Here is a 27,874-nt window from a genome sequence, read left to right on the forward strand (position 1 = left end):
CAAGCAAACATGTTATACGATTTCTCCATATAACTAAAAACTTCCATTTAACCTTGAAATAAAATAGTGTAACTTAATGTAATAGTGTAATGATTTCATCTTACAAAGATACGCTAACTTACAGATTGAAGGGCTGCCTTATAGGGAACATTTTCTGCTTGGGATGATAAGGGGGATTAAAGTCGTACTCGTACACTGGTTCATCCATGTCCATAACTGTGTGGAAGAAGTGCGACACAGACAGATCCCAGTCTACCTGACAGAATGCAAGCCCTGTTGGTGTCAATTGATCTTGGTGATTTCGGTAGAAATCGTACGTTTTAAATGTCCGATTCTTCATATCAACCCTATAAAGCACAACTGTTATTAGGTATAAATACTGGGTTGAACTTTTAAATTACCCATTTCACTCTAGACCTGTGCAATGGTAAATGTTCAACATAGTTATCCTGTTTTCAGCACTACGTAAAATAAAATAAAAAGTACAAAATAAAAAAAAACTGTTAACATGACATAATAAGATATGTTTCAAAACTTTTTACAAAGTCCTACTTTCAAGCATTATTTTTATTAAATCATAAATGTTTTGAAGGAAATCCAAAATTTACAAAAGTTGTCAGATTTAATAAGAAATATTAAGATATAAATACTTCTGTAAATATGAGAAAATAATTTTCTTTATGAATAAAATTAATTTGTGCGTACTTGTTCAATACAAAAAAAATGCAAGAAGTTAATAGTATTATTTGAGCCATAGAGTATAAATGATTTATCCCAATATTGTAAAAAAGCTCTTATGCAGTAAACAAAGTATATATTAAGTTATAGGAAATTATTAGCAACGTATAGTGTGTCACACTAAGATGAGAGTCAGGAAGATGTATCTAAATGGATACTTGCTATGTAAATGTTGACCAGTTATTGTGCTAACTAGTTTCTCTTTACTTTGTAGTAATTGTGTGTCTCACACTAAGATGATAGTCAGGAATATGTATATAAATGGATACTTGCTATGTAAATGTTGACCAGTTATTGTGCTAACTAGTTTAACTCTTTACTTTGTAGTAATAGTGTGTCACACACTAAGATGATAGTAAGGAATATGTATATAAATGGATACTTGCTATGTAAATGTTGACCAGTTATTGTGCTAACTAGTTCAACCCATTGCGGATCACTGACGAGCTGGGCTCGTCACGCAGCGGCTGGGCCTAACGGCACGATGACGAGCTCAGGTTGCAAAAGCAGTCTACTTTTAAGTTTCCCTCCAAATAGTTCTTTTAATGTCTGATAGATCGGGCGATCGTCTTCACTTGTCAACTAAGTGTGTTTAACAACGGTCTACGTTTAGTGTTTTCACCAGTTTTATAAATATCCTACAGATCGCAGTTGTATGTCGAAGTTGAAAAACCATTCATATGAGTTTACTCTCTGCTTTTTAGCACTCTTGATTGGGTGTTTTCCTCAGTTGTTATTACTCGTATAATACCTTTGAGGTTAGTGACACAACTAAACGACGCAGACGTACATATTGGCGGGTTTAGTCTAGACAATGGCCCGGATGTTGTAATCACTTCGCCCGAGCCGCTTTATTTAGACTATGAATCAGACATCATCCCTGCCACCCCGGAACCTTGATCGCGTGTTATCGTTCCTACATCACGGATACCCCAGCAGGCCCATGTTCCATCTGAACGAATACCTTCACAGCTGAATATTCTAGTATACAATAGCGAGCGATACGATGTGGCGCACCATTGCTGTTCGTTTGGCCACTGACCGTAAATTAATTCGTGCCCGCTGGTGCCCCGCGCGCCAAAACAATACGATCCGCAATGGGTTAACTCTTTACTTTGTAGTAATAGTGTGTCACACACTAAGATGAGAGTAAGGACGATGTATCTAAATGGATACTTGCTATGTAAATGCTGACCAGTTATTGTGCTAACTAGTTTAACTCTTTACTTTGTAGTAATAGTATGTCACACTATTTTAGTACGACTCTAGCCTACGCACAGGCTGCTTGCCCATGTAGGCTAATTTCCATTTTATAATATATGTTAATATGTAATAAATAGTTTACTTAAATTATATAAATAATATTATCCAACTACTATACTTAAAATTAAATTGTTTTATTTTATCGCCACTTAGTAAAAGGGTAATTTACTATTTATCAAATGTAAATAAATCTAAATATCAATGTGTATATGTTTTTGGAAATAAAAATGTTTATATTCTATTCTATTCTACACACTAAGATGAGAATCAGGAAGATGTATCTAAATGGATACTTGCTATGTAAATGTTGTCCAGTTATTGTGCTAACTAGTTTAACTCTTTACACTAAGATGAGAGTAAGGACAATGTATCTAAACGGATACTTGCTATATAAAGGGTGTAAAATAAGTAAATAAAATGAAGTTTTTTAGTTAATTTTAATGAAATTTATTTTCTTTCCTTATTCAAATTGGTTTATTTTGTTGAATATTAACAACATTCAACAACCTTCTGTCAGGCAATTGCAGGAATGACACTGTGAGTAAATAAAGCAGTGATTCTTCTTTGCTGGGACATATTTCTTGATTATTTACTTCAGCACATGGATTCTTCTTAACCTCTTAACTGCTGTAAACGCATTGACATGATGTCGGTAATCGTGCCGTCACTGCTACTCACGCGTCTACGCGATTGTTATTTTTCCAACATCTGGCGCATTGTGTTGGTGCCGTGTCCGATCAGAACGTAATATTTGATGTTTGCTGCTATCTATCGGTCACTTCTCCAACATTACGCTTCATTTGTTATGACAATTAACATCAGATAGAATCTCGATAAATATGTAAGGACTGTGATGTTGCGCTTTGCGTCGTTCCATGTTTTGCAGATTACCATGAACTAAAGCACTTCTAATTGTTTTTATTATTCACAGGTAAATTATTACATGATATTGTAAATTTGTTTAAAAAAATAAATCATTTTACAATTTACATAATTTCTTTTACCAGGACCAGGAGATGAGTTAGTTGTGATTCAAAGACTGACTGGACAGAGATACAATTTGGTCACAGTGGAATGAGGATTGCCTCAGATGATGGATCGAGTGAATCGTCTTTATTAATTCAGTAATGTTACCTATGTCTACCAGGACCAGGAGATGAGTTAGTTGTGATTCAAAGACTGACTGGACAGAGATACAATTTGGTCACAGTGGAATGAGGATTGCCTCAGATGATGGATCGAGCGAATCATCTTTATTAATTCAGTAATGTTACCTATGTCTACCAGGACCAGGAGATGAGTTAGTTGTGATTCAAAGACTGACTGGACAGAGATACAATCTGGTCACTGTGGAATGAGGATTGCCTCAGATGATGGATCGAGCGAATCATCTTTATTAATTCAGTAATGTTACCTATGTCTACCAGGACCAGGAGATGAGTTAGTTGTGATTCAAAGACTGACTGGACAGAGATACAATCTGATCACTGTGGAATGAGGATTGCCTCAGATGATGGATCGAGCGAATCATCTTTATTAATTCAGTAATGTTACCTATGTCAGATCATATGACACACACAAAATTATTATTGATTTTAAAATTAATTATGAACATGAGAAGAAATAAAGACTTTTTCATAAAATATCTTAAACTGAAGCATAAATATTATAATTATAAAATATAATTTTAAAGGCCTTAACACTTTGAGGGCCAATATTTTTAAGTGTTTTTTGCAGTATCAAAAATAAGTATTCTATAATTAAAAGAGACATGCAAAAAATACTTGTAGCTAAAATAGCTGTTTTGCAGACAGTTTGGAAAAATCATAACTGTGGTAATATTTGTTATAACTTGTAAGTTTTTTCACTAAAAATTTTGAATTGAACATAATTCATGGGGATTAAATATCAGTAGGCATTAAAAATGCTATTTAACCCTTTTAACCCCGACGTCCGTACTATACGGACGTCGTAAAAATGGCGTCAACTCCCGACGTCCGTATAGTACGGACGTGCACTTTTTATTACTTTACTGGCCACCTATTTCACCAAATGCTTTGAAATTTCACAGACTTGTGCACAAAGATATTTTGCATCGAAATATATTAGTTTGTAATGGTTTGACTTCGTATTTTGTCAGTCTGTGACTGAGCAATTGCAATTCGTCTCGACTGACTGCTCACGCTTGTTGCAGACAGCTGTATATCACGTGGTTGTGAATATTCCGTTTTCTTCACAGTTTTAGGTTAAAGCAGTGTAAAGTACGGCAGTTAATGTTTAGTTTATTATTTTTTTTATTTCAAAATGAGTAAAAGACATCGTTCAAAGTCTCCCGTAAGTGAAAATACACTAATTAGTAACCTAGTTGCAAATGGTGTGGATATGATTAGTGACGACGATTTTAGTGATCATTTTGTAGTAATGTAAATATTGTTTTAAAACTTTTTTTAAATTTATATTATGAACAGTTTTAGTTATTTTTCAGAAATAACTTTGGTTTTATGTTTATTTTAAGTACTGTGAATTTCAAAGGTCTTGTTACATTGCCTTGCCCAAAAATGGCAAAAAGAAAAATTTACACGGCTAAACAAAAATTGATGTTACTCCACTTGTAAATAAGGTAGGCCTATGATTTTTGTTTCCTTTTATTAAGGATTAAATATATCATAAAGTAAATGGGTATTTTTATGTCAAATATTTTTTTATCTATATGGTTTCCATGATCAAACTTGAAATTTTTTTCATTTTTATTTATTTTTTATATATGTATATGTATGTAAAAATAATTACTTTCAAAATAATAATTTTATTTGTATATTTCTGTAAGCTACATGTATAAAGAAGTAAAACAAAAAAATAATTACCTAAATATCTTAAAAAATAACTGAGTTATGAATTTTTTACAAAACCCTTACATTTTGTCTGAAAATGGCTTGGGATTCCTGGCACCTCACTTGATTTAATGGCCGGGGTTAAAAGGGTTAAAAGTGCAATATTTTAATGTTACTTTGTGTTATGAAACAGTATTTGTAATATATTTATGCCTAAGGGGCCGTTCAAGTATTACGTAAGCACTATGGGGGGGTGGGGGGGTCTTTGCTTTGCTTATTTTGGATGACATGGGGGGTAGGGGAGTCTAGATGATGATTACGTCATCGGTAGTTATTTTCTTTTTTACACAAATGGCAACCCACACATCGTCTTTGCTTGAAAACGAAACGCATTTTCGGGGATTCCCGCAAGTAATACATACGTTTAGTGAACAGTGCGCGGTAATTCCCCTACTCGCGTTAGAACCGAGTAAGGGAATTACCGCGCGCTGTTCACTTGTCTAAATTTCCTCTATCAGTGTATTGTTTCGTTTGGATGCTATAGCGAGTAGACGTATTGTAAGCATAGTAAAGCAAGTTAACATTTGTGTTACCATTCATTCCATTAGCCAAAGTTTAACGTTTAAATAAGATGTCGTTTCAAATAGACAAATCCAAGTTATACCAAAAATTGTTTGAAAGTTTTAAAAAATCTCATACAAGTACGAAAGTACAAAATGTACAAAAGTTAGTTAATGAAGTGTGGCGAAATTACAAATTACAAGCAAAATCCGACAAGAAACTAGATATTATTGTATCTAAGAGAATCGAAGAAGAATTGCAAGCGGCGACTAAGAATAAATCCAATCTACTACATTTTTTTTCTAAGGTGAGTGACGAAATCATTTTAGGTACCTATGAATACCTACTAGAAATATTAGAAATCGCCAAAAAGTTTCTCTTTGCTAATTAGAAAATATTATGGCCTATCTTAAAGTATAGAGGTAATATTCATTATATAGATTTATTTCTTATAATTGATTCCGTCAATTGGTCACAAAATACAGGATGTTAGTTTTATACATATATATATATATATATATATATATATATATATATATACCTACAGAAAACTATACTCTATTCAAATAGGTAAATTTAACAGAATGTAAACAATCTTTATATGTCTTTTTATTGAAATATGTGGTTTAAAATTGTAAACTGTGTAAAATCTGTTGTAATTCATTTAAAAACTCAACAAATATTAAAATTGCTTTTCTGTAAGTACATAAAGGTGCGTACAGACATCGCGAGGCGTGCGCCGCGAATGGTTCGCACGTATACATGTGCCGTAGCATGCCTTAGGTTGATGTATGCGAGACGAACCATTCGCGGCGCAAGCCTCGCGATGTCTGTACGCACCTTTACAAATATCTGATTTTATAATTGCATATTTCAATAAAAAGACATATCAAGATTGTTTACATTCTTTTAACCCTGGAACTGGCCATCATTTTTCCCAAAATGGCAGGCACTTTTTGGTGATTTTGTAAGGGTTTTGTATTTTAATCACTGCTCATCTATTTTTTAAGATACAAACATTTTAAAAACATCAATGTCTTTAGAAATAAATGCAGTTTCCCAAAAAAAATATTAAAGTTTGAATCATTGAATATATTTTTATTTTTTTACAGATTAACGTAAAAATATTAGTAAAGAATAAATTTTTCTCAAAATGTATAGCACCCTCTCAGGTAATATGAAAGTTTTTAGAATAATTCTAAAATATACAAAAGTTTTCTTATATACCTCAATTACAAATTACAAAAAAATATTTAGGTAAAAGAAGTTTATTGGTACTTTTGGATAATATATCTATAAAAATTACAAAATCCGGAAAAAGTTTGTATAGCACTATTATGTATACCATTGTGACATTTTGGAATCTATTGGATGAACAAATATTTTTCTAAGAGATAAATATATGTAGAAGAGAAAAATATGATATTTATAGAAGTTTACATTGTATAAGATATTTTTATATGGCAACAAATTTTTTTTCTATTTTTACAAAAGTCAAAATTGTGAAATAAATGCCTAACTTTTTTAGATAACAATTTTCTTTTCATCCAAATATTATTTATAAAGATAGAACGTTTATTGAAGTTTACAAAAATGTACAACAATGTATTATTATCTCTATTATTTTTTTGTTAAAAAAATAAAACAAGCGATGGTCATAGAAATAAAACGCTAATACCTTCAGAAAAAGTAAAAAAAAAATTACTTTTATAATAAATACCTTTGCATAAATTTAAATCAAAATTTTATTTTAATTAAAATTAAATTGTCTACAAAATAATAAAACACTGAACCTACGTGAACATAGGCTTATTTTCAGTTTCACAAAAATCCAACCTATTCGCTAAAACTTAACCTAACCTCTACATTTTTCACTTCACTAATTAAAAACAAAAACAATAAACAAACTTTTATTTATACACACTAAATAACGAGAAGTCTAAAATATCCAAATAAATAGCAAGCAATACACTAATACCGGCAATGATGTAATAACAACAAAGAAATCAACACGGCAACCATGCGATGCGTTGTTCTTCTCTACTGGCTGAGTCGGTGATTGCGCAACAGAACAAAAATAAAATACTAGTTCATAGTCTTCGTTGTCTATTATACTGTTGCTTAGAGCAATTCTTCTTCTTTGTTTTGATATGATTTTCACTATTTACAGACAACGATAAAGTAAAAAAAATAACAAAATTTAATGAAGCTATTTTCGACGCATTAGGCATTTTGAGATTTTACAAAACACGAGCTTTTCAAACGCTTATTTTATAAACATTTATTTTCCTACTGGCTATTGAAAAGATGTTTCTGAAAGCCAAGAATACACTGTTTTCAATGACGACACTTACGATCGTGTAGAACGTAAACTCACGACAGGGAATTTTTACAAACATACGGTAATTTTAGCAGCGTGTTCGGAAATTACGCAAACAAATGGCGATCGGAAATGCGAACATCCAAGTTTAGAATTTTATAATGAAAGATTTAACTTAACTATAGAGCGTTTTATGATATAATATGAAACCTTGAATCTTTATCTTTATATTTACGTATGTTTTACTTCAAACAAAGTAAAAATAGACTTGCTGTGAGAGATCATATTACGACATAGTTAATGCGTCGAAAATAGCTTAGTGCCATTTTGAAACTGTAGTTAATGCGTCGATAATCGCTTAAAGCCAGTTGCAGGGTTAAATACCTACTTGAATAGAGTATAACACCCTGTATTTTGTGACCGGAACGAATTGCTCGTTTAAAGATATTAGATTTAAAGCCATAGGGTTTTGTATTTACCATATATATTGCCATACGTTGTATTTATGTAGCTTAATAAGAGAATCTTTAGCAGAACCCATAGAAAGTTTTTATTTTTAGGCAACCTGTAAACCTGCAGAAAAAACACAAATTACACAGCCAGCTTCAAATATTAAAAAACAGGAAGAAGATAAAATAAAAACCGGTAATGAATCACAACAGCAATGCGAAATTAATAAAAATGCAGATACACAGAGACCAAAACCTTCTCAGGAAGATATGAAAAATAAGATTGCTTTACTCGAAAAAAATCTGAATGCTTTGTATTCTGCCAAAGATACTATGCCAAGCCGTGCTGAAGTTGATAAACAGATCATTAAGTTGCGCGAGGAAATAAAAACAGCAAAACAGTCTTTAAACAGGAAGGTTCAAAACGCAGTTGCCCAGAAGAAACACAGGGATGGTATGAAAAAAAAGTTAGAAGATATTTGTCATGAAAATCCAGAAATGAAAAAAAGACTATCTCTAAGGGATTCAGTGGGACGTCCTAATCTTGAAAGCAATCAACCTTTACTATTGAAAACAATCGCGGATATAGCTTTATTTGGGAGTGCAGCAGATGATAGAAGACGAACGGAATCAATTCGCAGCGTAAAAACTCTTGATGAACTCACACAAGAATTACGTAAAATGGGATTTGACATTAGTCGCAGTGGGACATATCTTCGTTTGATTCCCAGAAAATCTAGTTCTGCAGAGGGACGAAGACATGTATCGACAGTCCCTGTTAAGCTCATTCAGGCTCAAACTGATCACCACAAGAGCCACTTAGATAGCAAGTTCGCTGAAACATCAATGCATTATTTAGAGAACATAGCATCCATACTAGGACCAGATCAAGTATTTTTCATATCTCAAGATGATAAAGCTCGAGTCCCTATTGGCGTAACTGCGGCAAATAAGCAAGCACCTCTTCTAATGCACATGGAATATAGAATAAAATTGCCTGATCACGATTGGGTAATCGCTAAGCGTCATAAATTAATACCATCTGTTTATGCTGGTATCAAAATCACTTCCAATATGCTAGGACAACCGCAAGCCGTTGGATATTCTGGACCAACATACATCGCTATTCGAAGTGGAAAGCATAGTTCATCTACTGCTAATACTCATGCTCAGGATTTCGAGACGCTTCTCGAACTTGAAGAGTTTCGACCATTAGCTAAAACTGACCATGGACTAGTAAAACCAGTGGTAATCATGACGGTTTATGGAGGGCCAGATGAAAATCTGCGTTATCAAAAAGTCATAGGGTTTGCTATACAACACTTTAAGCGACATGATCTCGATGCATTGTTTTTAGCTACCAATGCTCCCGGAAGAAGTGTGTATAACAGAGTAGAGCGCAGAATGGCTCCTCTTAGTCGGGAACTGGCTGGTTTAATATTGCCTCATGACCATTTTGGGTCTCATTTGGATGAACGTGGCGTTACAATTGATGAACATTTAGAAAGATCTAATTTCGAATTTGCAGGAAATGTATTAGCTGAAGTATGGAGTTCAATGGAAATTGATGGCTATAATGTTAATGCAAAATATGTTGGGGCAGGTGAACAAGATCTTCCTGATTTTCCAGACATTAAATGGTATTCAGAACATGTGCGTGAAAGCCAATACTTGCTCCAAATTGTAAAATGTAGAAATACAGAATGCTGTCGTCCAAGAAGTGGCCTATTTAGATTACTAGACAACAGGTTTCTTCCACCACCTGTAAAAGTAAAACAAACAGTTGATGACTTGGTTTTAGATGAAGGAGGGCAATTTCTTAATCTTCCAGTCAATTTAGCTCTACGCTTAAGTGCTTCACTCAAAGATTTCCTGCAAATGCCATACGATTATTTTTGTCCGACGGTACAATTGAGGCTATCAAGTCGAACATGCAAAACGTGTGGTCTTTATCATGCTTCCGTCAAGTCACTAAATCGTCACATCGAAAAGATCCATAAGAAAGTAAACACGCACACTGATAGGAAAGTTAGACCTGTAAGAGTCGCTGCTCGTCGTGCTAATGAACTTATGTGCATTATTCAAAATTTAGAGCACCATGATGTTGAATGGCTCGATGAGAATGACGTAGACATTCCAAAATCGGATGAAAGCGAGCAGACTCACAACACTGAGCAGCAATCGAAGCAATCCAATGTCATCGAAAACTTAGAATCATGGATTCGGGTTTCATGGACTGAAGACTGTTAATTTGAATTTAATATATGTACCAAAAATTTAAAATAATGTTTGTTATGTTAGTAAGATATAATATTTTTGTCCTTTACTCTATGTTGAATACCGTTTCAGTAAAATATAATCTCTATCCTAAATCTATTTTCTTATTTTTCAAATTATAATTATAACGTTATAAAATTAAAAAAACAATACATTAATTGACAAATGTTTACGTAAGCATGGGGGGAGGGGGTAAGAGCTTTGCTTACTTTTGCTGACAAGGGGGATGGGGGGGTAAATAATTGCAATAAATCTGCTTACGTAATACTTGAACGGCCCCTAATGTGAATTTACAGTAACTTAAATATTTTTTAAGTTATAGAAACAAGTAAAATTAATTTAAATATATAGTTTGAGCACTTTTAGAATGGAAAAAATAATTTTACTATCGGAAACTGATTCACTTTGTTTACAATTCCATTCAGAACAAAACTGAAAGTTTATTAAGCTATATTCTAAAATAAGAAAATGAATATGATGACAATATTTTACTTACAAGCTCTGAAAATAGAAAAAGTAAGCAATTTACAGATACGGTAATCTTTTTATGCACAGAAAGTAAATAATTTCTTGTACAAAATTTGTAAATGTTTATTTACAATTATACACAAAACACATAGTATAATGACATATAGGTACAATTTTACTAAATTTAATAATTTTGTGAATTAATTGTCAGCCTGAGCAGTCGTCTTATCGGACAAAAACTTAAAAAAAGCTTTCGTAGAAATTCATCTCGCGTTTTAAAGTGAAAAATAATGTTACTAACAGCATAATTGACGTAAAATTACTAAATATGCAATTACAACGTAAAATTAGTGATCGCATAATGAGAAACATCAATTCTGTAAAATTACATCCATTCTTCGGAAGATTTTGTGCTCCGTAAATTATGAGATCTGCATTCAAAGTTGTTAAACAAATAAGAGCAGTTGGACGGCTCTTGGTCTCTTCCATAAAAAATCAATGCAGCTGATAGATCAGCAATCCTCCGGCAGTCCTCAAAGGGTTAATGAGATTATTTTAACAAGCTTTTGAGCGAGTTAAGATTACTTTTTACTAAATTAACAATTTAAAGATAATACTAATTTTGTTTTTTTTAAGAATTACTAACAGTACTAGTAACAAGTAAACAAAACTTTTTTTTTAATTAATTTTACTGGGTTAAAGTGCAGCTTTATATACAGGGTGCGGCAGCATAACTTCCTTTTTTCAAAACTCAATAAAAACTATTGTATGCAACAGAAAATATTTATTTAGTTTTTATAATGTAGGTACATATCTAAAGGTTTTATTTACATTGTTTTGAAGATCAAATCTGTTAGGTGACGTCCCCCATTCTCCATACATTGCGTAAGCCGATTTCTGGCGTTTGTCATGACTGTTGTTAGCGTAGCAGGTGTTATGTTAGCAATTTCTTCTGGGATGTTGGTCTTCAAATCTTGTAGGGTTCTTGGACGGTTCACATAAACATGGGATTTCAAAAAACCCCATAGAAAAAAATCACATCTGTCACAACAAGGTGACAGATCGGGAGAGCGTGCTGGCCATTCCAAATCGCCTCTAACTGAGATAAGGCGCTCTGGAAAGTTTTCCCTCAAAACAGCCATCAATGCTCTCGAAGTGTGTGCTGTTGCACCGTCTTGTTGGAACCAAGTGTCCCCCAAATCCAAATCTTCTAGACGTGGGGAAAAAAAAATTCTGTACCATGTTAACATACCGGTCCGAAGTCACTGTCACTAACCTCATTTTCCTCAAAAAAACCAGGGACCAATAATTCCAGCTGAGGAAATTGCACACCACACTGTGACTTTCGGTGAATGCAAAGGCCTTTGATGCAATTCTTGAGGGTTGATGTCAGCCCAGTAGCGCATGTTTTGTTTGTTAACCGACCCACACAAATGAAAATGGGCTTCATCGCTAAAAAAAAAACAATAGCACCCTCGGGAACGACATCAAGAAGAAGCTCACACGAGTTCATCCGAGAATTGAAGTCACGTTCTGAAAGTTCCTGCACTATCGCCATCTTATAGGGATGAAAATGAAGATCATCACGAAGAATTCTTCTCACAGAACGATCGGATAGTCCAAGGGCAGATGCGTGTTTGCGCGCAGAACGCTGTGGTGATCGCAACATTGATGCTCTCACTGCTTCATCGATGTTCTCAGGTGATCTAACGGGCCGAGGGACTCCAGTTCTTCGTTTTGTCGCACTTGCAGTTTGTCTAAATGTAACAATTGATTTGCGGTCTGGGACGGGAGCCAACGGGGCTAAATTAAAGCGATTCCAAAATGCACGCTGTGTTGCAATAACCGAACATCCGCTTGAAAAGTAGGCCTCAACGGCAAAGGCATGCTCCTCACTATTCCAACGCAGGATGGCGACTGAACCGTGTCGGGACAAAACTTTACAGTACCCCCTCTTGAATGAGACCACTAGCGCTCCGCTATGACATCAACTAACTGAATGGCGCGCATTTTAAAAAAGGAAGTTATGCTGCCGCACCCTGTACTAGCCATTTGTATGTAATGAAATAAAAGAACTAATACACAACACACTTACTTATTAGATGGTAGTGTAAGAGAAGAATAGTTGATTTTCTCAGTTTGTTTGTACAAGATGAAAATCAAACGTTGGAAGCCTGTTCCCCGGGCTGGGAATGGTTGGATGTAGTTAGCAATGACTTCACCCTTACTGATGTCTCTGCCAGGGATATTACCTCTGAAAATAACACGTTTACATTATACAATCTAGATTTATACATTTTTCTAAAGCTAAATTACTGCAACAAACAAGTGCACTTTGTATTACAAAACCATAGTTGAAAACATACCACTTTTACTTTCCATAATTATTAATTATGGGTTTTTATTTTGAGGTCATGATTAATACAGTGTTGCTTGGATGAGTTCATGTATTCATTTATCCATTTTAATGTCATAATCATTATATCACACAATTTGCTTTATTTTTTCACACTTTTTTAGAAAATAAAAATAATTAATTATGTAGATTTCTATTTCTTGTATATTTTAACAGCAAATAAGTCCATACATACAAAATTCAACAATAAGCCCAATAATTCCTATGCCAATTAATGTGACATTATTAAAAATGTATACGCATGTTATGAAACAACCTAATAATAAAAAAAAATCCTAGAAAGACCCTCCCATTCATGGAAATCTAATATTAAAAATTTGAAAAGATTTGAAAGTATTTTTATTAATCTTTAACCTAACTCATCACAAAATATCCAAATTACAGAATGGATTTACTTGGAATTATAAACATCTCCGTTTTACCTGTTAGGTGCTAGCTAAAAATTTGTTTTGAAAATTTTGCACCCTAACCGAGAAAATTCACAAAAAATGTTGATACATCTAATAAAAACTTTTATCACGGTCAGAATTTGTGAAAACATTAAAACATTGTTTGCCTGCAATTTTTTAATGTTTTACAATGGTGCTCTGCAACATCAATATTTGAATCCAAAAGAATAATGACCTAGTGAAGGGGTAAACAAGTGTGTAAACAAACAGTGACTTATTCTAATAAGATAGATTTTAATTATGTTTGGGAAAAGGTCAACACCAACATAAAGGTTCTTGTTAATCCTACATTTGGAAAAATAACAGGTGAAGCCACAACAAGACTCTCGTATAAAATGCAATTAAAATATCTCATATTATGTTATTGTTAGAGAATCTATTTAATTACATGTAATTTAAAGATAATATTAAAGATTTTCATAATATATTATTTGACTTATGGTAATTAAAGTGAAACTTTACATTCCTTATAAAATATTTCTTGGCAATTTCAACTAACTAATAAAAACTGGTGGACATTGGAAGGGCTAGTTTATGAGCGAAAATATATTTAAATTAGGAGTACAGTAAAGGATCCTTCACTTAAGTTGACACCTTTAAGTGAAAGACCACTCATTTTGAAAATGATGTTATCAATGTAAAACAAGCTTAGTGTGAGAGAACTAGGAGATAAGATATTTATATTGATTCCAACAAATAATAAACTCAAGTAATACAGAAAAGTATACATCCAAATATATTAAGATGTACAAACCAAGCAATACACAATAATAATGTCTAGTGACACTTTGAGGTTATTTGCTACAGATGTACATAAGTGTCAAGTCAGTTTTCCACTATATTAATTTTTAATTACATAATTGGCAATTATATATGCATAATATGTTTAATATTAAACAACTTTGGTATAAACCACGTGGGGAAAATCACTACAACATACAATTTATAGAAGATCTTTTGAAGCGGTAATGAAATTGTGGTGTGTATAGTTACAAAGTCTTTATCTGAAATGCTACAAAGAAAATATATTTACGCATGATTTCAAAACATTATTATTTATTGAAGATTGACTTACAGAAACCAGTGTAAAAATTCAACATTATTTTTCTCTAGATGACCATCCGGGTTTGTGGCTACCAATGTCCACAAGGAGTCTGGATCAGAATTGTAGTTAATGTCTGGAGCAGTCAAAGCCTGCAACAATATTAAAGATAAAATTACCAAGTTAAATGTTGCCAAAAGGTACATTTAACATATTCTAAATCAACATTAAAATTCTAAACTTTATAAAGTACATAGATGCTCGCCCGACTTAAAGAGTCTACAAAGTAGGTTTTGCATGTTTTTCATTTTTAATGTTTGTTCCACAAATTAAGGATTACTTTATTTTTTATGTAAATTAAATCAATTTACATTCATCTTAAATCCACTTTAAAGCATCCTTAAAACATCATTACAGGATAGTGGAGGTAGCTTACATTTTATTAGTCCATTTGACAATTTTTGTTCTAACTATTTAAAAAAAATTCAATGTATGTAATAATGTCTGTATATAAACATTAATATATATTGTATATACAATATTTTTTTATTTCAATTTAAATGAACCATAATATTGTGAACAGTACTCGCCCTTCTACTTGCCAGCGAATCATTGAGTCACTCTTGTCATCTCCACTTCAATACCGTATATTATAATCATCAAACGAGGCTTTAATGCCGATATAAGATATATACTAAACTATCCTCAATAAGTATTGAAATTCCCACTAAACTTCCTTCACTTAATGTTAGCAATTTATAACATAACTAGCTGTTTCCCGCGGCTTCGCACGCTTTTCGTAAGTTTTGCCCGCGTATGAGCATTTCTGGTTGAAGTAAATTATATTTCCAACCCCGATGTAGATTTTACCTTGATGTCACGATCAAGAAAATATGTCAAAAATGTATTGTACATGCATAATGTATTTTATTACAAAGTGGTCTACCACTCAACCTTTAAGTTCAACCAAAAATTTAGTTTAGACAATTATACATCATAACTTAGCGCCTTCAAATAGTGTTTCACTGTTTAATATACGTATCTATCTCGTAATTGCAGGTTATAATGTGCAGGCGCTTTGAAAACTTTTCTTCATTTTATTCGTTTATATTCACGACATAAGCGAATAATTCAGATAATAACTATCCTATCTTCTAAGTTAGACTAAATTACGGATACATGTGAAATTTGATTGAAATTGGTTCAGTCGTTTTGGAGTTTATTGGCAACATACATCGTGACTCAAGATTTTTATATATATAAGAAGATATAAAGTAGTTCCATAGTTAGAGCCAACTGCAAAGTTGCAAGAAGAGTAAAAAACTAACTATATTTCCCAGTATCATACAAAGGGAATTTTCATTTTGCGAGAATGAAACATCACTAAAAAAGAGCAGCTCTTTCTAAATGTGTGGCTTTTTTGTTAGGAGTCTCCAATATGTTTTGTTCTCTATAGATGTGCAAAAATGTATTGTCTGGTGACTGCACATGTTTTTCTATAATGGAAATTGAAGTTTTGATTTAGCAAGACTAATGAGTTCAACATGACTCTCTGTTGTTCAATTTTGCGATGATTCGAACAGCTTTTATTTGCAGTCTGAATATTCTTTCCAAGTTTGATATGGCACAACTGCCCCACAAAGAAATTCCGTACGACAGGTATGGAAATATTAATCCATAGACATCAGACGTACAAAACTTTGATAAATTTCGAAGGACAAAAATTCCAGTTGCCAATTTAGCACATACACTTTCAATGTGAACTTTCCAGGTTAAACCTTTATCCAGGTGTATTCCTAGAAATTTAGCAGAATCAGTTTTTTCTAGAACAATGTTATCCATCATTACTGTTGGGGTTTCATAAGTATTCAACCCACGTAAACAGAAGTTGATGTAATTTGTCTTTTCATGATTAGTTGTGAGATTATTTACCAGAAAATTTTGAATGCAGGAATTAAGATCAATGAAGGTTTGAATCTCCAAAGAAGTCAGAGAATCAGCCCGGAAACAGAGAGTCGTGTCATCTGCGTATTGAATGATTTTCCAATATAAGGGTAACACATGGATGTTATTCACATAAATCAAGAAAAGGACAGGACCCAAGATTGATCCCTGTGGGACTCCTTGGTATATTCTAATACTAGTGTACTTGATACTGCATTCTGGACCTGAACACATTGACTTCTGCTGCTCAAGTATGAGTGGAGCCACTGGTGTGCTGTTCCCCGTACCACAGCCTTCCAGCTACACAAGCAATATACCATGATTAACAGTATCAAATGCTTTTGAGAGATCAAGAAAGACACTGAGCGTTCTTTGATGGTGTCTCAAAGCCTTCCACAATAATATCTACAAGTTGTGTGATTCCTCCAAAAGTTGATTTTCCTGGTCTGAAACCTAATTGTTGATCAGACAAAATTTTGTGTTTATCAAGAAAATTAAAAAGTTGGTCCAGGAACTGTTTTTCAAAAATTTTGCTAAAAACAGGTAAAATTTAAATTGGTCGATAGTTATCCGCTATCTTTGAATCGCCTTTTTTAAAAACAGGTACGACTTTTGCCAATTGGAGTGCGGATGGAAATGTGCCAGTTTCAAAAGAAACATTTATGATTTTTTCCAATGGGCTTAATATGTGCTGATAACATTGTTTTATAAGCCACATTGATATGCCACTTATGTCATTGGAAGTTTTAGCTGAAAAACTTCTTACAATACATCCCACTTCGTCCTCACACACAGGAGCCAGAACCATAGATGAAGCAGGGGTATGTGTGTTGACTGTATCCAGTTCCAATTCACAGTCAGCATCAAGAGAACTAGCCACTGAGGAGAAGAATTATTTATTAAATTCCAAAGCTATTGCATTTGGATTGGTTAATTTTATCCCATCAGCATAAAGCTGAATGGATTTTAAATTTGCTTTATTTGTTGAATTTTGTATAGTGTTCCAGGCTGTCTTAGAAAAGTTAGATGACTGTTTTAGTTTATTGTTTATTTTGTATGATTTTGCAGCAGTTATTACTTTTTTATTCTTTTGTATTAATTAAGTTATTAATTCTTTTGTAATTTCTATAGAAGGATTTGAATCTATAATCATTAGTATTCCTGAATATTTCATTATAGAATTTCAGTTTATTGAGGATTGTCTACTGCTTCTCTCATCATGATGAACATTCTTTCGGCCATCTTTTAAAGCTCTTACGCATTTGAATTCCCCATCACTCATAATATTTTGTCCTTTCACTTCTCAATTCTGACAGTGAATTTTAAGTGTTTTCACACCTACCTCGACAAGAAAACAAATAATGGCACATACTTCACAGTTAGTGAGATTCTCAATTGACGGGGACATTTGAAATATGCATTATCAAATAAAAAATTATCTAATTTTGCTATATCTGCATCTGTAACTTGCTAACAGAAGAAGTTAGTGCACAAGTATGAAACCGCAGTGCTGCAATGGCGCAATTTCAAACGGTACTTACGTAAAAAACAAGCCTCGTATATCAATACCAAGCTTAGATTCTGGACTTGAAAATATTATTGAAATTACAAAAAATACCAACATAAATATAAAACTTTTACCAAACTTTTTTTGTTTTTGAAATTTAACATTTTATACTTATTTTCCTATTTTTCTAAGGCATATAAATTGCATTTACCAATTACAACATTAATTTGGATTACTATGATACTGTATAACATTTGCTAGGTTTGTATGTAAAGCAATATTTTATAAAAGTTTAATATATATACCAGCAGTTACCCGCGGCTTTTCCTGTTGAAAACTCGGACAATATATTCATGTATTCTTTATCTATGACTTAATAAACACTCCTGAGATAATCGATAGTCACTCAAAGCTATTCCAATCTCCTGATCCATTTTAGATTTAAGTTTAAAGAACAGTGTTTTGGGGTCCTGAAGTCATAAAGTGAAACAGTTTTTATAAGATTCGTATTCCCTCCAACATTATAATTTATTGAAGTGCTCCGACAATTTCAGTAATAATAAGAGTTAGCCTTTTTATCCCAATGACAAAAGTGTATCGTCCAACTAAAACATTGCTGCGGTCAATATGAGTCTATTCTGGTGGTAGTTTAAATTCACCCCCGGTCTAATCTATTTACATTTCCACAATTGATTTATGCTGTTGCACTAACCAAAACAATGGTCTCATATGTTGGTTTCGTAGCGTATAAATAGCATTTCTATGGCATTAGATGGATTATTGATAATTGGCGCAATCAAAATTTAAAATTAGATAATAACTTCTTCTATGCAATCTGCATTACACTACTGATCAAGCACTTTAAAATAATAATTTTCTACATTTTAAATGTAAACAAATTTTTCTGCCTCTTTGATAAACTTCAGCTGAAAGTGTTATTTATATCAGTTCACTTTGTATTACGTGTCGTAGCACAATCTGCTGGATCCAATATAAAACACTCCAATATCATCAACAATTTATAAATAAAAATGTAATTAAATAGAATATTTAAATAGGACCAAATTGTGAATCTAAACCATTCTCGAATCCCCTTCAACACACACACAAAATTTCATCAAAATCGGTCCAGTCGTTTAGGGGGAGTTCAGTCACATACACAGGAACACAAGAAATATATATACAGGGTGTTTGAAAAGTATGGGTACGGCTTAATATTTTAAAAACCATAGGAGATAACGTCTATAAACTTTGCACAGTGTCATATGGCTATGTAAACTATTTTTCCTTGCTATTACCATGACATGCCAACCATGGGGGGACGGCCCACAGAGGAAAACATGGAAATCTTAAATTGAAGCATGGGTCGAGTGATACCTCATTTGAAAGAGCTCACTTAGTAGAGTTGAATTCCGCAAACCGCATCTAAAAAGGTTTATCCAATCAGAAATGGCGGCTTGTTTTAGGTACACATTGTGAAGTACATTATGCGCTGCCATTTCTGACTGGATCGTCGTATTCTGATGCGGTAGGCGGCGTTTCACTCTACTAACCAATGTGTTTTCACTGACTTTTTTTAATTAGCAAATTATGTCATAAATTTATAACACAATAAATACCAATGTTTTTTAGTTTTATTTATTGTGTTATATATATATATAAAGATATATATGTATATATATAAAGATATATATGTATATATATATAAAGATATATATGTATATATATATATATAAATATATATATATATATATATATAATATATATAAAGATATATATGTATACATATATATATATATAAGTTGCATATTTTTAACCCTTTGAATGCCACAAGGCAAAAAATTTAGTACAAAAGAAATGCACTAGCAACTATATTGCAAGTCATATGCGAAAAATGCCAGGGAATAATAAGAAGTATTACCGGGCTTCCGGAAAAAGAATATATTTTTATTATTTTTCATACTATTTTTTATGAAACAGGTATCAAAATATTTGTAAAAAGTTGTATTACAATAAAATGTTACAAAACAAATGAAACAACATAAAATAATATTAGTTTTGGCATGTCAAAACCAAAAAATGTATAAAGCAATTTTTATTTTTTAGTTTTTATTTTTTTTGACAAATTAATAAGAAACAATTTTACTATGGGAGGAATTTTTTTAATATTCTTTATAACATTGTTAATGTGAAAAAAAATAATGGTTAACTTTTTTATATAATTACTATAGTTACATAACAATGCTTGAAATTATGTACATAATGAAAAAATCATTTTTCAGTACCGGTAACACAACACTAAAACAAAAATAATTAATGCATTACTTACATTTATCCTTTGGTTCTAAAGTATATCTAATATATGGTCTTCATATTTTCCCAAAAAATATGTACACACACACACACGCGCGCACACACACACACACACACGCACGCGCGCGCGCGCGCGCACGCACGTACGCACGCACGTACGCACGGGAGATATCAATTTAACAAAATCATTTTAGAGATCCTAACCTCAAAACGATGTAAACACAACCATGTAACCGAACGTATTATTTTAGATATTACGCATACTATAAGTAGCGAGTTGTTTACGCGCCAACGATGTTACGCGCCCGGTTAATCACCGCCCGCTGTTGTTGCTTCTATTATTCTGTGTTTTTTTTATCTTCACTAATATAAAGTACTATGTGAACTATTATTTATCTATTGCAGGATAGTTAAGAAATAAAACAATATTGGTTGTGAAAAGAATTCATGAAAAATAAAGCGTTAAAAATTACGATAACAGACGGCGACGACGGATCGTCGCCTGGCACTTTTCGCACAGTAAGTCGGCGACGATAGATCGTCGCCGTGGCACTTTTCGCAAGGGTTTTTGGCGACGATGTATCGTCGCCGTGGCACGCAAAGGGTTAAACAGTGTTTCATATTTTATTTTTTGCTGATAAATTCTGTCTTTGACTTTTTTGGGTTTACAAAAAACAGTTTTGGTACACAGCAGGAGAACAATTGTTGTTATGTTCTAAAACTGCTCAGCAACCATTAGTCTTTACAAGTTATATCAGATAAGAATACATTTGCATAAAGCATGTACGTTATAACACTTTAGAAAAACCCACACGTTTAAATTAAGATGTATGTACTTCAAACATTTACTTACTTGTTCAAACTGCACTTCACTGTATTTTTTTGTATTTAGCCATTACATTACCAACAAAAACTTTATAAATTTACAGTAATTTTTTAATCCTTTTTTATAATTTGAATTTGTAATCCTTCACAGGGTAAGAATTTAGAAAATTGTTGTATATATTTTATAAACGTTCAGCTGATCCTAAAACTTTATTGTATTTACTTTCATACATTTTGTTTATTTTTAATGCTTTATAAAATGTTTATACTTGTTGGACAAAAAATTATAAAATCGAAAAAAGTATTTTTGTCTCTTTTTATACAGATATTACCAACTGAACCATTACTATAAAATATAAAAACTTAAATACAAACCATTGACTCTACCATTTTTAAAATCAATTAGGATGAAATAAGCAATTGAAAATTATTAAAGAAGTAATTTCTTTAAGAATGACAGGAAGTCTATGTTTTCCTTCTAAAAAATGCCATAGTTAGCAGAAATAGCACAAATTGTGTGTTTGTGAATTTGTATTGGTTCTTTTAATTTTTGTTATAAAATATATATGTAGAATATCTATTTTAAAGATAAACATACTTGATTTGGTTTAATCAGATTTCCTCTATAAACAGGCACAAAAGATTGCTCGAACTTGAATGCCACATGAAGACCAACTTGAGGATAAAAGAAAGCATCACCAAAGAGATCTTGAAACACTCCATAATATTCTGCTGCAGACTTGATATGTTCTGGTGCATTTTCTTTGGACCATTCTCTGGACACGTCATCAAGGCACACCAAAACTACAACATAAGAGTTAACCAGTGGCATAACAAAGCGTGTTAAGTTAAAATTGAATACTGGTGGGCATAGTAAGTACTCTTTTCAGGAAGAAAAGAGTCTAAGCATCACTTCATGTATAGATACCTACAAGTAAAATAGTGTACAGAATTTAGCTCTTCATTTAAATCAATCCCATTATACTGATCTGAAATCACCATAAGATTATGTTATAAGCAAGGTTAAGTTATGTCTTATATAGAAGCAAAATTATTACTAAAGTGGTGTAATATTCTATAGTGACTATGATTGAATTACCACACAACAAAGCACAAAATTCTATTAATTCTTATTTGCATTAACTTATTCATCAAAGAAAAAATTGTCATCTAAAAGATGTGAAAATTTAAATTTGAGTTAGCTCAATTTCATATTTTGCTAAATGCAGTGTCTGAGATATGACACTGTCACAAACTTGACTCCTGGAATCTGGAGCTCACATTCATCTGAAAGAGTCCAGCTAGACCGAATTAGTGAGTACCAGTGAAAAATAAAGCTAAACGGAACATTCACACTGAATCAACCTTCCACCATATCTGTGTTATGAGTAATTCGAATTTTACAGAATGATCTCCTATAGCAAGTTCCAAAACACGTATTTTTAAATTATGCTTAATTAGCACATTTCTTAACTAAGGAAATCCTTGATGCTCCATTTATGGTCCATGAAATAGAGTTAATAAAAAACTTAGTTCTTGTAGTTTGCAAATAATGTTTGTCATCATAAATGAAAAAATGTTTAAACTAGAACACTATTATTATTTAATTACACATTATTTTAATTCATTTTACAATATGGAATTACATTTTGGAGAAATCTGCTTCTAATAATAACTCTTACCTTTATTTATAGAATTAAGATTGACAATCCCTGTTTATATATTTCATGTGCATTTTACTAACAAAAAAGAATCATATGAAATTATTAAGTACCATCATTAATATTATTATAGAAAAAGACACAAAAACAACCTCATGTACCCCAAGCACTACCCCATGCTTTTAGAAAATACAACAGTATACACTATATTAATTAAATAAACTAACTAACAATGTAACAATTAAAAATAACAAAGAAGATTATTAACAGATATTAAAATAATTTTTGAATATTTTTCTGTTAATATTCTGCCAACTTCTATATAGCCTAATGTATGTAATCAGGATAACACACTGAAAGCTATATCTGAACATTGTTATTGTTTTGAAAATATTTATCATTTTAGATAAATTTGGTTTTCTTTTTATTCTTTATTGTTTTAGTGTATAACAAATTGATAATGTTACCTCTTTTTTCAGCTGGTGTTATGTATGAAACTTAGTTTTTGTGATAATAAGGAAATTCATTAAAGCAACAAATTTTGTAGACAAGTCCCATACGTATCAGTAAAAAGAAAACGTATCTAAGAAACATTTGTGCTGAGGTACTTTATATTCCATACGTACCATTTATTTAACTAGAAATTTCACAACCTAAAGGTTTGAAATATAAGTTAAAATATTGCAAAAATATTAAATTCCTAAAATCTAGAAATTATTTTTTAAATCCTCAGAGATAGTTTAAAATTTGTGGCCATTTTAAATGCATACGTTGGCAACACTTCATCATATAATGTGTCAAAATATTATGTAATAAAGTATATATTAGTATATATTATTGTATGCCTTTAATATATACTAATATTATAAAATTAATAAAAAAAGATAAAACGTAGAATAAATATTCAAACACTGACCAACACAAAGCAAGACAGTTTCAATACGACATTACAATTTAATATTTTTGATAGTATGACAAAACAAATTATTTTTTATGCTCATAAAACTTATAAAACTTGTATCATCACAATTAAAAAAAAAACTTGGAAAATAAATGAAATGCCCATTTTACATTCTAAATTTTAAAGTTGAAATTTCTCAATATAAATAAAAATATTTTTTTAAATATAATGCAGTCTAAAAATGTTTAGCATTATATTAATGCAGCTTGGTAAGTAAACCAATTGAATATGTCAGTACAAAACTAGATTCTAGTTACCTAGCAGTTACTAGCATCACAACTATTATATAAAACATTCTCAACTCACGTTTATTTTCTCTGGCTTTCTTCTCTAGTTCAAGATTCCCTTTAAGTTTTTTGGAATGAGCTATTCGTTGCTGTAAACCCTCAGTCCGGTTTTGGATTGTTTGTGGAAATCCAATGTCTACTTTATAATATATTTTTGGATCCTGGTAGTTAGCCTCTGAAATATAAAAACAATTTTATTAATATCTCAAAAATAGATTTTAGGAGATAACAAGGTTTAATTATACAATTTGAAATTTACATGAGGAATGCAACAAGTAGTAAAGAACCTAAGATATTTTTTAATAGACATGGATGTAGCCTAAACTACAAACATTCGCTTCAGTATTCAACAGTAATTAAATGTAAACAACAATCAAGGAACAACTGATATTAAGTGTAGGCTAATACAATGAAAAGATAAGTAATAATTTGCTAAATAATTCTTCTCAGCTTCATTTTTTGACATGGCCCTGCAGGTAACATGGTGACATCCGGGAACACCGCAGTCTGGGACTACCAGTTTGCTGAATAGAATGTCTATTGTATATCTTATTAAACCAGGCTTGAGACACGATGTGAGCAAATAAGTTAGCATGGCAGCAAAATGCTTTAAAAGTATAGGTAGACTTAAACCCTTTGAGTGCCACAGGTATTTTCCCAAGGCATATGCGTAAAGTGCCAAGCTGTTATTTTTGTATATTTGTAAGCTTTTGACAAAAAAGCTGTTGTAAAATAACTACCCAACAGATTTTTATAATTTTGTGGTTTTTTTCTCATTAAATGCTGAATATGATACATATTGTTACAAACAAAATTTGCTTAATAAAATATAAAAATTATATATAAAAAACTTTTTTTCTTTTTTATAAAAAGTTATGTTTCAACCTAATTGGAGTGTATATATTATTTTTAAGATTTTTTTTTCTTTATACCATGATAAAGGTTATATAATTCTAAATAAAACCCAAGTATAATATATGATTCTAGAAATAAAAAACAAACATGGCACTATATGTATAAACAAAATGCTGCCCGGTACCAACAATTTATAAATTGTACTCTATTTGTTAGAGTTTAGAAATTACATAGTAATAGTGTGGTTTTCACAAAAAAATCTAATATGACATCAGGATAACACAGATAAATATGATTAGTAAAATGTAGAGACAAATAATTCCTAACATATTTACATAAAAGTTTACATTTATTAAATAATAACCCTAATATATTTGCGCTGAAAATTCATGTTTTTCGCTTGGACACAACTCAAATCACTGCATTACTTTTGTAAAGAAATACAGTAAAATACTGTATGAGTTATTATTTTAGTTTGTATTTACTCAAAAGCTTGGTTATCAGCACATACACAACAAGAAAGGCTGTTACGCAACATGGTACTCATCCTTCCGCTATGTTGCATGACTGGAAATCGCATAGGTACTTCGGTATTATCTTAGCCCACTATTTTTGGACGAGTTTTCCTTATCAGGGGCCAAAAAAAACTTCATTATATTTTCCTTCTTCCATAATGAGTCAAAAAATACTCGATTAGTCATAGTTCCTATTGCCAAATTGTCTCGAAATAGACGCACGAATGACCTGACTTTTTCAAATAATAAAACGTTGTTCTTTTAGTTTTTGTTTTAATTGATTGTCGAACTTGTAACATTTAAATTCCAAAATAGGTTGAAGTGAGTGTTCTTTTTAATACTGTAATTTATTTTGTCCCCAAGATGGAAAACCCGTCCGAAAATAGCGGCCTCTTGATAAGTTCCCAAACAACATAAGTTTCACAGATAAAATAGTAGAGAAACAACATAAAACTTGTATTTATCGATAGTTTGGAACCTGTCTGGTTATTTGGCCAAAATAATCTTGTACTATATAAAATATTATCGAAATATGAAACGTCAAAATTAGCGGTGCTGGCACTTTATGCACTTTTCATACCGTCAAAATTAGCAACGCTGTGGCACTCAAAGAGTTAATCAGCGGATTACACTCGTTATTCGGTTGATTTTATTGAATGTTTCGATGTTTTTATCCGAAGGAACAATTCGATATGACAATTTGTTTAACTTAGCATATGATTTCAACTTATTAGTTATATAGTAATTTTAATGTAAGCAATAAATAGCAAGAAGTAACTAATAGGCTATTTTGAGACTTTGAAAATGGTGATGAATGAGGAAAATGTGCGAGATATTTGTCACAACTGACGAGATTTGTTTAAGTGGCTTCAACATGTGGGTTTGGCTCCTGATAACCCATGGGGAGAATTCTTTCCTTTTATTCACAAAAGCGGTTACTCATTGATATATAGATGGGCAACTTATTAATATTATAAGGTTTCTTTGATATGTAAGTCTAGGGGTTTTGTTATTTTGAAAGGGTAGGGTACGATAAGCGGACCCGGTTTTTTATATCTAAATTGGTAAACCGATATTACTTGATCATAACCATCGATATAATCAATCGACACTGATTAATTATTTTGAATTATTAACCTAAATAATCTATATCAACAGCTGTAAACACTCTACAATAATACACATAGGATAATATTTCAATTTTACATAAGTAATTCTGATTATTAAAAATGGCAGTCAATTTTAGAAAACTACACAGCGTTGCTTTTTCGTGGCTTCAACATGTTGGACTCGTACCGAAAAACCCATTATGTGAAATTTGTGGGAAAGAAACAACTGTAATTGTGAGAGGAGTAAATATCGTCGTCTTCAGTTTTCCTAATTTTGGTTATAATAATTTGTTTGATCACTGTTTAAATATTAAATTAATATTTTAATTTCAATCATAAGGTTGTTATTGAGGACTATAGGTACTTATATATCGATTGATAGTCTAGGATTTGAGATGCGAGTAGTATTAGGTATCGATGACTAGCCTATATTCTTTGATATAAAAAACCGGGTCCGCTTATCGTACCCTACCCTTTTGAAATGTTAATGTTAAATTTGAGTTTTTAAATTATAATGTACAAGCTTCTCGTTTCTGTATTTATTAAAACTCATTGTGTACGAATTGCACATATCCGGAAGTTGGATAATATACCGAATTGTCCAATAAAAACAACCGAATAACGAGTGTAGGCCGCTTATTAAAGTCTCCCCAAAAGTATTAGTCTGAAATATAAATTTTGAAATGCACATATATAAATATACAAGTACATTAGCTCTTACCTTCTAATTTTTTTTCCAAAGACTTTCCTTTATATGGAGGTACCCCTAGCATGTACCTCACCGATTTTCTCTTTTGTAAAGATCTAATAGGCACAACTCTAGGGGTGAACACTTTCAAAATTCCATTCTTGCATAGCCCTATCAGAGTTTCCATTATCAAGCAATCAAAATTAAAACCCAAAACAACCCTAACCTATTATTTTCTCTTGATCATTGCTTGGCTCTGCTGCTACTGGAAAAAAAGGTCGGCTCTGTCCCCACTCTTTCTCTCCGCCTCGGTTGATCACCCCATTAAATCTAACACGTGAAGAGCTCGTTGTACTGTACTGATTACTTACTGAGTAATTTGCATAAGGGTAAGC

General features: G+C 32.0%; 1 protein-coding gene across 1 annotated transcript; it reads right to left on the reverse strand.

Annotated features, from left to right (window-relative positions):
• Window positions 1-101: 101 nt before the first annotated feature.
• On the reverse strand, window positions 102-27,756 carry LOC124372926 (39S ribosomal protein L38, mitochondrial-like). Its single transcript, XM_046831337.1, has 6 exons — window positions 27,513-27,756; window positions 24,332-24,487; window positions 22,002-22,207; window positions 14,848-14,966; window positions 13,003-13,161; window positions 102-347 (listed from the first exon to the last, which is right to left on the reverse strand). The coding sequence occupies exons 1-6, from the start codon at window positions 27,664-27,666 to the stop codon at window positions 119-121; spliced, it is 1,023 nt and encodes a 340-aa protein (XP_046687293.1). The 5' UTR covers window positions 27,667-27,756; the 3' UTR covers window positions 102-118.
• Window positions 27,757-27,874: the final 118 nt, after the last annotated feature.

This window comes from Homalodisca vitripennis, unplaced genomic scaffold (assembly GCF_021130785.1).
Source record: "Homalodisca vitripennis isolate AUS2020 unplaced genomic scaffold, UT_GWSS_2.1 ScUCBcl_4364;HRSCAF=10499, whole genome shotgun sequence".
Classification (NCBI taxonomy): domain Eukaryota; kingdom Metazoa; phylum Arthropoda; class Insecta; order Hemiptera; family Cicadellidae; genus Homalodisca; species Homalodisca vitripennis.